We start from the raw sequence: 14,833 nt of genomic DNA, 5'->3' as shown, positions 1-14,833 counted from the left end.
ACCCAGTTTAGACATTGTTTCGTCTAATTGTCGACCCGGTTTAGTCCAGTTGTGATCTTTATCTAGGCTACTTGGAGTGTAACATTTTTCACGAGGCGGCGCTTGGAATATCCACGATTGGTGTGGAAATTCTGAACCACTGAACACTAGATATACAAGCCTTGAATCCAACATGACTACTAATACAAACAAACAAGACACTTCTCTTAGACACGCTCAGGGCAAACTCAGTCAACCCTATTATTCGACTAAAATGCTCTGACGGAGAAACAGCCGCAAAACAGGGTTCGTCTTTCGTTAAAATCGGGACGAATCTTCTGGAACATCAGGGGGGGGGGGGAAGCGATCTACTATTAGTGTCCTTGCCAGCAGCGGTGAACTGGATATGCACCAGTCCCCACAGATAGAAAACAGAGCGTAGACTTGGATATGGGATCGTGCTCAAGATGGTAAAAAAAACTGCCATTTCAACAAGCCCCTTTGAATTCTGAGCCAATTTGTAAACCGCTGCAGGTAACAAAGGGGCTGCCAAGCCTCTTAAGCATCTAAAAGACAGAGAACATAATGCACTCTTTAGTTTAGCCCGTTTTGAGTTGGACCCCGAGGGCACAGCAGAGCATGCGGCTGTACCCAGTTGGGACAGTCCAAATACCAGCTAAACAGCCCCCATCTGGCAACGGATTGGGTTGTAGTGGAGTTATATATATATATAAAAAAAAAAAAGAACAAGGAGGGGGCATTTCCTGTAGACGCAGCTGGTTGCCTTCGGGGGGACTTCGTACGGGGTTGTAGGTGATTTTGGCTCGGACCAAAACAAAAAGTGTAGGGCTGGGCAAAACAATGTCTTCGCAAGTGAAGCGGGCTGCAATACTACAACAGGAAAATACACTTAGCATAGGAATATTCCAATAGAAAAGCAACCTACTTTGAACTGATCATGACTATAGGGTTGCACAGGGGCTGAAAATTACCGATTACCCGAAACCTTTCAATGGGATCTTTAGCTCAGAAATGTTGGGGATTTTGATGCTTGATGATATGTTTACTTTTTTTTTTTTGGTGTGTAAACAATTGGTAAACTATTAGCTACTCACTAATTATGATTTTGAACCACAAAACATGAGTATAATGTGTGAGGACTTAATGGGTGGTGGGACAAACAGCAACGTTTTTTATAATGGTTTTCTTTTTTCACTCTCTGGTTAAAGCAGAACTCGTGCCCCTAGAGGCCATAAGCGCCACGGCAGGTGTCGTAGCATGTTGAGATTTTTTACTCATTAATTGTGCGTGAGAGTAAATACTACACTGACAGAAAAGACAAAGGGTGAGAGGGATATTTTACATCCAATTACACAATGGAGATAATTTTCTTCACTCAAACTTGGCTGTAAATGCTGTTTAAGTGGCGCTAGCCCGCAGTTAGCTTTGCCCGTTAGCCTGTTAGCTTCTTCTTCGTGATTCCATTAGTGTGTATTGGGGCCTCCGAGTTGGAGCAGGGAAAGCTGCAAGGGTGGTTTTCTGGCTAGAGACACCAGGGGAGATGAAAGACCCTCCAATCATCCCATTAACACTTGCATTACCCCCAGAGGGACTTTGAAAAAGATTTATTAAGGTAAACAAGTTACTTACACTGCTTTAAATTCACCTGTCTCTAACTCAGATTATGACAGACGCAGATCAATATTGTACGGAGTGGATGGAGCCTGTGTCTGACATGAGCTGCATCAAACAGAACAGACTTAAATAATAGACTTTTAAAACTATAATATTGTAATACTGCACGCACTTCATGAATATATGCAGGATGGACACAAAACACGGAATGAGTCTATTCCGTTTCCAAAAGCTACAACCTAAAGCACTGTCCTCTTCAAACCCCAGACACGGGGAAGATGATTTCTTTGAGAGTTTTCATCATTGCTGTGATAGATCAACTATCAAATCCAATTTTTACGCTTCAGTTTATATCTGTCTGTAAAGAAGCAACCTTAACCTTCAGGTGTGCTAATTCCCATTAATTCGCATATATTCCCATTAATTCCCTTGGAAAATAATCATGACTCAATTTAATGACGCAACACAAGAGCAGGGCATTATTGTCCTCTGCATTTGGCACATTGTCCAATTGTCAAGAACTACATCTTGAGCAAAGTGTGGTCAGGGTTACCTAGGTGGAGTCCGTTTCAGCCTGTTGTGCATGTTTTGGGTTCATGGGGGGAAATGGAGCACCCGCAGAAAACCATCCAGACATGAGAAGAGCATGGAAACAAAAAGGCCCAATCGAAACCGGGACTTTGCTGTTTCGTCGTAATAATGACGACTTGTGAACTTTGAACACACAAAAAAGAAAGCAGCATGGTGGTTGTGTAGTTATGACGTGCCACATGACTTACCGCTAGAAGGTTCTGGGTTCAATTCTCCCTGTTAACTAACCAAAATATTAAAAAACAAAACGATCTGCTCCTTGTCTTTCATTAAACTCATAATCTTGGCAGTGTCAGACGTGAACGTTTGAAAATAAATGTCATATTGTGCTTCTAAGAAATAGATAACTCGAAAGGCATGGATGTATCTCATTGGTGAAATTTTGAGGAAAGATCAGCTGTCGGCCAGAGAACAATTGAACAAAGATGACTGATTTTGGTGTAGATCCAGAACACTGTATGAAACCAGGACTTCTTCAAAAAAACAAAGACAAGCAACATGTGGCCACAGAGACTCGCTCCAGCCACGTGGACTCTGAATGCCCTGGATCTGGTTTATTCCAGGGTCAGAGTTCTCCTGTATGCTTTAGTTTTTGATGATTGAATACCATGTTTCATTTTTCATTGATTTCCATAAAGGCGTAATCCAAATGTCAAATTTAAAGCAAAGGTTAACTATACTCAAGGTAGTTCGATAGTTAAAGCAGTTAGCGTGCTTTTGTAATACAGCGTTATGCAGGACAGGGTGGTATCCAGAGGCAGCACTCTCCTCTGTCCTTGAGGTTAGCCTGGCCTCATTTGGAGCCTATATTTCACTGGGATTGTCTGAAGGATGTTCCACCCAAGGACACACAGGACGATCTGCTCTACATCTCACTTAGCCGCAGTTTTATCTAAGGCTTTGAGACCACGCAGTCAATGTAGCTATATCAGCAGAAAGTATGTTCTTTGGCATTTAGCAGCTCCCTTCTCTGCCAGGGGTGACCACAGAGAACAGGCCACATGTTGATTATTGTGAGGATTAAGGTGAGCGTGGGGGGGGTGAAGGGTCGGGCTGCCCGTCTTACAAGAAATTCAATTGTGATTGCCGTTAAAATCAAGAGCATTACATTTACATTCGGTGTAAAGACTGAAAAAATAAGAAACTTCTAACCCGACGGTGGTGCAGAGAGTAGAGCGGGTCGTCTTGTTATCGGAGGGTCGGCGGTTCGAACCCCGCAGGTGCACACTGTTGTTCTGTCCTTGGGCAAGACACTTAATCCACAATGCCTCCAGTGTCTGTGTGCGAATGGGTGAGTGGTTCCTTGATGTAAAGCGCTTTGTGTGCCTAAGGCAGGTAGAAAGGCGCTACATAAATGTGACCATTTTAAACAAATAAATGACTGGCATTTCATGAGTGTGTAGGGCAGAGGTTCTCAACTCGTATGACATCATGACCAGAGGTGGGTGGAGTGGCCAACATATTTACTCAAGCAAAAGTAATGTTACTCAAATACTCAAGTAAGAGTAAAAAAAAGCATCAAAGGGGCTAGATGCAAGTTAGCCATTTTATACTCACTACTGCCACCTTAGGTCATATGTGTAACTGCACCTTCTATATTAAGCTCGTGCATGACGGCAATTCGGACCCAAAGTAACAACTTTTTGGGACACTGCCGGATTTTAGAGGCAGTTGTGGTGAACAGGTCTGAGCCCATTCTACACATTAGGACATGGCTGGAACATGTAGGGGGAGGAAAATACTTTATAGTCCCTTTAAAGGAATAGGCCACTGTTTTTTCCATACTGAGATATGTTCTCTTACCTGAGCTTAGACGAGTTGATACGTACCTGTCTGGTCTTTGTGCCCGTGGAAGAGCTTGATAGCTTCCAACTTCACCCCCCTTTGGAGCTATAGGAATACATTGTGAGAGGCCAAATGCTAACAACATCTTTGGTCATTTTGCGTGACTGAGGGCACTCACAAAGACCAGAAAGGTACGCATCAACTCGTCTAAGCTCAGGTAAGAACATATTTCAGTATGAAAAAACGGCGGCCTGTTCCTGTTAAGTACATGTATGTGAGTAAAAAATGTAACTGAGTACAACCCGCCTTTGGTCGGGACCCACCATTACCTAAAACGATAACCGGCAACCCAAACAAAAATGTAATTCATATATAATGTAAAATACAGTATTTTTTCCCACATATTATTGTTGCTGAAATCCTGTTGCTGAATCCTTTTGACAGGCACGGTTAGTGTTTCTATACTACAGAGTTCATGACCCACTGAAAACTGTTCCGTGACCCACTTTTGAGAAGCACTGGTGTAGAGGTCTAAACTATAGGACTACTAGGTTTCATGCAGCATAATGAATATAATAAGGAGGATTCACACCAACCAAGACCTACTGGAGACAGGAAATTTGCTGTCATTTGCAAAGGATATTGCGCTGTTAAAATATCTGCAGTCTTTGTGATTTACTAACTGCAACCCTTGACACATTTTAGTTTGATAGCAATTATTGTGCAGCCCGAGTGACGGGGCATAATAACTATATACTGTCAGGAACCAGCTCAAGTTCATAAAAGTAACTCATTGCCTGTCGATGCAAAACAACATGTAAACACAAATCGTATCTTCTTGACCCCAGCATGCTTGCACACTGCTTTTCATACACGGGCTACTTTATTTTCTCTCCTCAGCACTGGAGCAGCAGGAGGAGATCATCCCCGAGCATCCCAACAACAGCAATATCCGCTGCAGTCCGCAAGACAAGCGCTGCATACAGAAGACCCTGGCCCGACACCCGTCTAAATCCACCAACCAGAGGAACATGGGCAGAGAAGAGGCCAAGGTGGTGCTGGTGAGAAAATCAAACGCTTTCTTTCTTTTTTTTTTCTTTTTCTTTACGGGAAACAACACGCAATCCAACCCTAATGGTTTTTTTAGCCCATGCCTTGTGCAGGTGGTTCAGATTATAGCGCGGGTTTATCGCGGTACAGCCACATAAGTGTAGCAGTCGGGCTATAAATTGAGCAAATTAGTTATTTAGAGGCCGTAACATTGAATCGTGGCACCGTGAAACGAAATACAGGTGCGCTTTGACACCATTATGGCATCTGCTGATTTAACGTATGGGCTGAACTGCAATCACAGCGTCCACATTAATAAGAAACAGGACCCATTTTAAACCGCGAAGGTACATTCCTGTAACACAGTAATAGGCAGCAGCATAAACATACATATGTCAAGGCGGCATTGAGACATTATGTGAGGGTGGCCACCCAAGAAGATTGGACCTGAACGTGTCTAAATGCAGATTAAGTGTGAATTAAGTAGGTGCAGAAACACAGGAGATTTTGTGTACTTTGAGAAATATAAAACGCATATGCTGTGGTTTCGAATCGAGACAGAAACGAAACCTGCATTGCACTACTTGGAGGCTTACAGGCAGAAGAAAGGCTTTGTCTTGAGATTAAAACCTGGAAGTTATTTTTAATTGTTGCTGTTGTCAATTCTGGTCACGAGGTCAAATTTACATTGTAAATGAAAACGGGTTTGGGTTGCTTTATTTTCCCAGCCATTTGTATTTCAGTGCTTTCATGACTGAAAATGGGTTTCACGGAAATCTATGTCACGTTTTAAGCACAAAAAAAAAGCCTGATAACTGTAGTGGGAAACAATGGAGACAGAGAACAGCCATTGCCTTTATAGAGACTGTCGTTGCTCTTTGCAAGGTCAATTATGTGAAAAGTATCTGTATTTTGCAGACATGCAGCTCAAAGGGATATTTCAGGATTTTTGACATAGGGTCTCATTTCCGAGTTATCCAGAGTGTTGTTGATTGCTGGAGATATTTATTCTTATTTAATTCATGCAGTCCTCATATTTGAAGAGTTTAGTGGTGCTAGGCTAGTGCGAGGCTAGCGCATGTCTATGGTAACTAGTAGCCTGCTTTAAAGACCTCATCAAAATCATGGGGTAGTCCTCCAAATGTTGCCATATCTGATTTGTAGAAAGCTCCTTTGTGAATTCCACGTGTAGTAATGCCGGCCGCAGGTAAAGAAACTACTGTAGATCTGGTAACCTAGCGGATCACTCCACTGCTGAGTAGCTTTCAACCAGGAAGCTGATGCTGCTCAAATATAAGTTATTTTAAATGCAAAAATTCAAAAAATATTCAGTCAACACGGTCAAGACATTTATATCGGTAGTCTGGTGTTATAAGTGATTTGCCTCAGGTGCACTGTGCTTGGGTCAGACTGTTTTTAATGCAGGCTACTAGTTACCATAGACATGCACTAGCCTAGCACCACTAAACTCTTCAAATATAAGGACTGCAGGAAAAAAAAAAATATATATATATATCTCCAGAAATCAACAACATTCTGGATGTATGTCAAAAAATCCTGAAATATCCCTTTAATATGGAATAACTTTAAGGATTAGATACAATTAATAATGTTTCTGAAATTTCAATTAAAATCAGCTCAGTTGTGAAAATGGTGACAATATCACCCTTCTGAATCCAGGACATTGTGGCTAATAAGGTTGGGTACCATAAACGATTCCAGGATTCCACTGAAAAAAATATCATTTCTTTTGTTTTATCTTAAGCTTTGGTGCCTGTTGGTTCAGGGACAGCATTAAAGATTAATTAGATTAATTCGTTAAATGTGCCTAACCCTTAACTTACTTAACAATGAATAAGTTAAGTATGTGAAGAACTATTCCTTATGAGCTAGGCATTAACTGTAGTAGTTATAACAGTACTAAGTAACTTGTTTACCTTAATAAATCCTTCCTGTAGTCCCTCTGGGGGTAATACAAGTGTTAATGGGATGATTGGGGGGTCTTTCATCTCCCCCTGCAAATTTCCCTGCACCGGGTCCGAGTCACCAATACACACAACAAGAATCACAAAGAAGAAGCTAACAGGCCAACGGGCAAAGCTAACTGCAGGCTAGCGCCACTTAAACCGTATTTACAGCCAAGTTTGAGTGAAGAAAATTATCTCCATTGTGTAATTGGATGTACAATATCCTTCTCTCCCTTTGTCTTTTTTGTCGGTGTAGTATTTACTCTCACGGACAATTAATGAGTAAAAACCACAACATGCTACGACACCTGCAGTGGCGCTTCTGGCCTCTAGAGGCATGAGTACTGCTTTAAGTAGTTATTATAGTTAGTCACATTTAACTAATGAATTGTTCATGATGAATTAGGTGTTAATTCAGAATTTCTTAAGGCTAAACAAGGTGTAGTTATTATAAAGTGTTACCAAGAAGGTTACTTACTGTTTCAGCTCAAATGAATGATACAAATTCAAAGGAAAAAGTCTATGGAATAACATTATTGTTCTGTTTTCTGGCTCTAGATGAGAAATATTTCAGTATAAGTATCGGAGAAAGTATTGTGAGGGCATCGGTATCGTAAACCAAGTATCGCAAAAGTAGCAGTATCAAAAACAAATGTAACAGTACCCAGCTCTAGTGGCTAATGATGATGCGACCAAGTGTAATGAAAGCATCACAGAGAGTAGTATACAGGATCTATCCATCCCTGATCGAAGATAGCCCAGTTTGAGTTGCAGGCCTATGCATTAGTTTAGTGATTCACAATGATCATCTTCAAATTCCCTAGCCCCCAATCAATCACTTCTTTTGGTTTTCAATGATGTGGGTTTGCATTGATTTGATTGTTTCTGCACGCTGTAAAGTGATTATACAGTATTTGAGAATAGGGCTATAAAAATAACACCGACTTACCGTTTTTTCTCCCCCAGGCTCCGTGTCGCGCTGAGCTGCAGAGGGCTCTGGACCGACTGGCTTCCAACACTCGCACCCACGACGATCTCTTCACCATCCCCATCCCCAACTGCGACAAGAACGGAGACTTTCACACTAAGCAGGTTAGAGCTCTGCAAAACATGATAGGAACGTTAATCAATCATCCACAATGAGTAAAATAAAACTGTGCTCCTTATAATATAATCATTACTTAATATAAATAGCTTGAGTGACAGAGGCCTTGGTGCAGTGGGTTGATGCCGTTTCGCTGACCAATCAGATCAGAGCAACTGGTTACTGTTGTGTCCTTGAGCGAGGCCTATTGCCCACATCCTGTCTAAAACTCACTAACTCTGAATAAACAAACAAAAAAACTTCTTAAGTAAGCACTGAGCTTGAGTTAGCTCCGTTGCAGCTTTTGCCATTTTGTGTCCTAAGCAGAAATGTTTGGTGAGCGAGTGGGGGAAAGCTTGAACCAGGGGTGTCCAAACTGTTGTCATCAAGAGCCGCATATCGAAGTGTATGCAGTGTGGAGGGCCAAAGATCGGTGCTCAGTGCAGTGGCACATTCACCTGAGTGCATTAAATAGAGGTTTAATCCATCCCCCACACCACTAAAATGTCAGTTTTTGAGGTTTTATTTGGGTGGAATAATGAACATTTAAAAAGTACGTAAGTTTAATTGTTGGGACACCCCAGAACCTGAATTCCTCTGCTCTGCCCCTGTGCTTCTGTTCACACGTGTTCTCTCTGGCCCTTTCCGAAACTGCTTCCTCCTTCTTATTGCTACCCACTTCCACTAATTCCCCTGTGAAGGCTCCTACAGAAGGTCCTTCAGGAGAGCACTTGGAGCTGTGGCTTTCAGACGAACGTTCCCTCTTCTCACTGAACAGACCGTGACAGCGCTGTCCTCTAATGTTACACAAGTTCGACTGATAATAAAACTGAACATGTATTTTCCCTTGGAGTTAACTAAGTAATCATATTCAGATTTGTTGTATTTGAATATGTATTTTTTTTCTTCAAACTTACCAACACAAGTCAATTTGTTCTCATTGCTGCTTTCTTTTTCCTTTCACACACCTGCAAGCCTGCATCGATGCTGACTTGCTGTGAAGGAGCCACTTCTCCTGCTGCGTGGTCGGTTTCAGACAGACTTTCTTTCGGGGGAACACGCATTTCGACTGTTAGTGCGTAGGAAAAGGAAGGCGGACGTGGTTTCGGAAAGGGCCCCTTTTCTCTCTCTTTGCACCTTCTTCTCTTTCCTTTTTCACTTGGCGCTGAAAGCAAATGCTGCAGAGCAGTGTTTCTCAACTGGTGGGTCGGGACCCAAAAGCGGGTCGAGGAACCCTTTTCAGTGGGTCATGACCTTCTCCCAGAAAACACTTCTTTCAAAAATATCTCCTTAAAATGACTGGTCTTTGATTATTTTTCAGCTTTATAGGCGTATTAAAGGGACTGTATGGCGTTTAAAATTTGTATGTATTTTCCTCCCCTACATGTTCGTGTAGAATGAGCTCAGACCTGTTCACCACAACTGCCTCTAAAATCTTGCACTGTCACTCAAAAAGTTGTTACTTCGGGTCCAAATTGCCGTCATGCACAAGCTTAACATAGAAGGTGCAGTTACACGCATGACCTGAGGTGGCAGTAGTGAGTATAAAATGGCCAACCTGCATCTAGCCCCTTTAAACAATAATTTGTACAGAAAATGCAATATTTTACATTATATATAAAAAATTTAATTCTATTTTGAGTTGCGACTGGTGATTTTATGGTGATGGAGGATCCCGACACCTTACCAATGAACCACTGCTCCAGAGAACACCTATATTGTTAGGCGTGTGCGTGAAGATTCCCCTTGTGGCACGGGAATTGTCTTGCATCGTCGTTCGCATTGGCACATTTTTTTTTAACACTTCCCCAATGCTGTATGCCATGCAATCACAATGGCCTCAATGTGGTGCCCCACTGAGCGTTACGAGCATATAGGAAGTGGTTAGGCTTATAAATGGTACATTTGTCTGCATTTGCCCCACTCTTCGATGCCACTGTGGCAACTTGTCAGGAACAGTTGGAGGCTGCAGATATCTAACCGTGATAATTAACCTATTGTGCAAGGAGGAAACCCGTTCCCAGACACAGGGAGAACATGCCAATTCCAAGTAGAAAAGATCATCCAGTCCGTCCCGGAACCAAAATGCCTGCTTTTAGCTGTAGCTGTAAGGCCAAAGTGTTAACCGCTCATAAAAATGTGGGAAGATATTCACAAATCACACACATTTTCCTAACTTTCCAAACAACAGAGTGAACTGAGAAGTAATCTATTACCCAAGTAAAGGCATACCGTTTAAATTAAGTTGCACTGTGTTGCAAACCTCCTGTACTTTTTATTGGACAACTGAATTTATCTGAGTGAGTTTACAAGCCAGATGAGGATTGCATTGTTGAGCCAGATTCAATAGAATGAAAAAAAAAAAGAAGTTGTATTTACTATGTTAAACCCTCGGCCTTTTGACCACATGAGCAGTCTGGTCTGGTGGCCAAAAGCTCAAAGGAAGCAGAAGAAACTATTGTCTTAAATTTGGTTCAAGATCAACACAACATGTTTCCAAATGACTGCCTTATGAGAGCGGCTAATGCCAAGCCCCTATTTTTCTAAGCTCTAATAAAACAGTGATTTACACACGAAAATGGAGAGCAGTGACGTGCGTTATGTGCAGAGGAGTGCTTTCCCCACTAAACTCTAATGGCTTCATTGCCGTGTCGCATGCAACCAATGAGCTTTCAGGCGCGGCGACTTCGTGTTGAACCTTTGCTGCGAGTTTAAGCGGCTCGAGATAAGGGCCCCGAGAACGAGCATGAAACGCCAGATAAGGCTGGAGCGCTCCGCCGCGGTGTAGCAATCAAAGCTGCAGAGTCAGTGGTAAAAAAAAAGTGGAAAGTTGGTGGTTCGGAGGTTCAGTTGTGCGCATTGTGTAACGTGGTTAAAGGATCCCGTTCACGAGCATCTGTTTACTGTTTAACTCGCTGTGATAAAGCCCGTCGGGGAAATACCGGTCACTGGGAACAATTTCATGGCAGAATGGTTCCTACACTGTTCATGGCTCCACAAGAGGTTTCATTTTATCGGCTAATGAGAAATATTTTTTTTTTTTAAATGCAAAATTGCTGGTTGTCAAGGTTGCAATCATTGATTATCACAATCCGGCTAAAGACTTTTATCCCAGCCCTGTTTTTGAACCGGCAACCCTCAGGTCTACTAAGAAAGTGTTCAGACATGTTAAAGGGATGTTTCAGGATTTTTGACATAGGGCCTCATTTCCTAGTTATCCAGAGTGTTGTTGATTTCTGGAGATATTTTTTTTAATCCATGCAGTTCTTATATTAGAAGAGGTTAGTGGTGCTAGGCTAGCGCATGTCTATGGTAACTAGTAGCCTGCTTTAAAAACCTCTTCAAAATCATCGGGTAGTCCTCCAAACGTTGCCATATCTGATTAGTAGAAAGCTCCTTTGTGAATTCCACGTGTAGTAAACAAACTACTGTAGATCCGGTAACCTAGCAAATCACTCCGCCGTTGCATAGCTTACAACCAGGAAGCTGATGCTGCTCAAATATAAGCTATTTTAAATGCAGAATGGTTGTATTTCAAAAATGATCCAGTCAACGCAGCCATTTATATGGGTAGTCTGGTGTTATAAGTGATTTGCCTCAGGTGCACTGTGCTTGGGTCAGACTGTTTTTAATGCAGGCTACCAGTTACCATAGACATGCGCTAGCCTAGCACTAGCCTAGCACCACTAAACTCTTCAAATATATGGACTGCATGAATTAAAATATATAAAATATATCCAGAAATCAACAACACTCTGGATAACTAGAAATGAGGCCCTATGTCAAAAATCCTGAAATATCCCATTAAGAGAGACGTCCAATTGAATTTCAAAGGCCTCTGAAATGTTGCAGAATGAGTTGCAGAATAAATGTGGACTTCAAATTTGTCGATTTGTCAACTTCCACTGTCCAGATGTTAAAGCAATTTTCTTGGAGTCCATTATTCTATTCAATAATGGAAGAAAAATAGTCTACACAAGTAATCAGAATTGCAAGCCATTTCAGCATTTTAAGAGCAATATACTAAAACGCTCTTAATCCAAGCTTGCTCCCAGCTCATGTACCCGTCTGACCTTCTCTAATGGCCCCATGTGGTTCCAGTGCCTACGGTGTGAATTTAGGTTCCCTTTTGTCTCTACATGGCACTCTTTGAACATTTAGCACAGGAACGGGGGCAAATAAGACTTTCACTTAACTTCGACCCAATTGTAAATCAATTTGTTCAATCTTTTACGCACTGTGACTGAGTGTTGCAACGTGGGTGAAATATCTTGCTCAGGGGAACAACCGTGAGGTTTGAAACCAGTGACCCTGCCCCACTGGGCAGAGCCGGGGAGCTATAATTTCCTAATTTTATCACACAGTCCTTTTTACTTGTTCTTGAGTAATACTATGTTGAAGCATCCATACTCTAATTACTTTGCCCCCCCCCCCCCCCCCCCCCCCCCCCCCGTACCAAGGTGATAAAATGATCACATGTGAAATCATTAGGAGCTATATTTACTTTTTATACATTGTATTCTTCCAAAGTATCAACCCTTAAGTTCGTACAGAATATTTTGGCAACTCTACCCACAACTGGTTGCAATTGAATATAAAAGAAGATGTGTTGGCCCCATTAAAGTACGTAATAGATCTAGAATTTCACACAAAACATAGTAAAACTAAAACCAATAAAGCACATTCCGAGAGCAAGTGTCTTACTGAGATTAGGCAACAAAAGTCCTCAGAATTGTTCTCATGTAAATCATGTCATGTCTGCAATTGAGTTTTATTATAACTTAAGTGTAGCACAGATGATGATCCTGTATATTCAAATGCTTTGGTACTTTTGTGCTAATGGCATTGTTCCCAAAGACAAAGACCAGGGGTGCCCAAAGTGCGGCCCACAGGCAAGCTTTTTGTTGAATTGGAACACCACCATGTTTACTGCATGTTAAAGGGACTAGATGCGAGTTGGCAATTTTATACTCACTACTGCCACCTCAGGTCACACGTGTAACTGCACCTTCTATATTAAGCTCGTCCATGACGGCACTTCAGACAACACCTTCATGAGTGACAGTGCAGGATTTTAGAGGCAGTTGTGGGGAATAGGTCGGGGCTCATTCTACATATTACAACATTGGAACATGTAGGGGGAGGAAAATACATCATTTTCACATTTTTAAACTCCCTTTAAATAATTCTACACGTTTTTAAACTAACAACTAACACTTTATTGTGCAGCAGAACTGACAGAACTGGTATTAACCCCCACCTGAACTGAGCACATTTTCTCCAGTTTGGCTTTACCCAAATCTAAAAGCTCCTTGAAAAAACGTGTCAAAAATGCGACACAAACGAGGATGAAAAAGCCACAAAGAAGCAACAAAAAAGTGACAAAAAAGAAACAGAAAAGAAACAAAAGAGCAACAGAAAACGTGTCAAAAACGCAACAAAAAAGCAATTTAAAAAAAATCTAAAAAGTGACAAAAAAGTGACGCGACAACAAAGTGAGGAAAAAGATCCGTCTAGATCATGTAGGTCTTAGTTTTCAAATGAGCCGTTACTCTGGCATATAGGCTTGTGTCTCATAACTACACCAGCTGTATGTTTTTACTGCATTGATCAGATGCTGTAAGCTCTTCAACACATGTCCCTCCATGAAAACAGTTTGGACAACTGTGTATTAGACTGTTCCCTGCAGTAGTGATTTTCCTAACATGCTGTTCTCTGTTTCAGTGCCACCCGGCCCGCGATGGCCAGAGGGGAAAGTGCTGGTGCGTGGACCCAAAAACAGGTCTGAGGCTCCCGGGACCCCTGGAACTCCGAGGAGACCTGGACTGCCACCAGCTCATGTCGGCTACACTGAGGGACTGAACTGCAGGGGGCGCTGTACGAGGGACCAGCTGAATCTTAATGGTGCTTATAGGAGCTGCACACATGGAGGAGGACTTCGCCCCAAAGCTCAAAGTCACGTGAGGGTCCCGGCACCTGAGCTGACGTAACAAAAAGGAAACCATTGACTTCTTTGGCTGTTTTTTTCTCCTCTATGTGAGAGGTCGTGTGAATCTTTCGAGCACTTGTGGTGTGTTGTTCTGTGAATTTGAGAATGGTCTTTAGACACATGTACTTCAGAGTTACAGGAGGCAGGAAAAATGTTGTGTGTGATAAATGTAAATAAGGAAAATGTGTTTTTCTTGCGCATCTTAACAATCTCCAAAATATAAAAACATAGCTGTTGACGTAGTTAAACCTGTCTGAGGTCATAAATTGTTATAGTAATACAGTTATACAGGTATAACTATTGCCATCAATTTATTATAGTGATTTATTTTGATAGGAATTGCAACTAACAGCTCCATAAGCACCAAACCCCTCATTGAATTTAACTCTGCAGATGGGAACCAGGCCGCGGTGATGATGTGATGAAGAGGGGAATAAAAACCACAATCTCCTGTGTTAAACTGCCAAATGCTACGCTGTTGCATTTTATGGCACCGAAGCGAAAATGATATCCATACAAACATTTGGTTAAAAAGCCAAAAGAGACACATTACTGTTGCTGTGAACAGTTGTTGTCCAAAAGCCTGGAGCAGAGCTGAGCTCCAACACTGTGCACTTCTGATAGTCTAATCGTGTTCCCACAGCCGCCGCTGGATGCCAATTTCACTCCAAAGGTTTTATGAACACGCCTTGACACATTTCATTTTGCCATTTAAAGGAAAAAGTGCAGATTTTCTACAACAGAAAGGTGCCA

The 14,833-nt window shown here is 41.9% G+C and overlaps 1 protein-coding gene across 2 annotated transcripts in view; it reads left to right on the top strand.

Annotated features, from left to right (window-relative positions):
• The window catches only part of LOC306960884 (insulin-like growth factor-binding protein 4), a 28,780-nt gene extending 14,574 nt beyond the window's left edge, over positions 1–14,206 (top strand). For both annotated transcript variants that reach the window (XM_079553487.1, XM_079553486.1), the window contains 3 exons: positions 4,891–5,051; positions 7,974–8,099; positions 13,816–14,206. In XM_079553487.1, the coding sequence (XP_079409613.1) occupies positions 4,891–5,051; positions 7,974–8,099; positions 13,816–13,953 (425 nt within the window). In that variant the 3' untranslated portion in view covers positions 13,954–14,206. The remainder of the gene's footprint in view (positions 1–4,890; positions 5,052–7,973; positions 8,100–13,815) is intronic.
• Positions 14,207–14,833: the final 627 nt, after the last annotated feature.

Source organism: Gobius niger, assembly GCF_951799975.1.
Source record: "Gobius niger genome assembly, chromosome: 3".
Taxonomy (NCBI): domain Eukaryota; kingdom Metazoa; phylum Chordata; class Actinopteri; order Gobiiformes; family Gobiidae; genus Gobius; species Gobius niger.
This window is presented reverse-complemented; position numbering and strand designations above follow the sequence as displayed.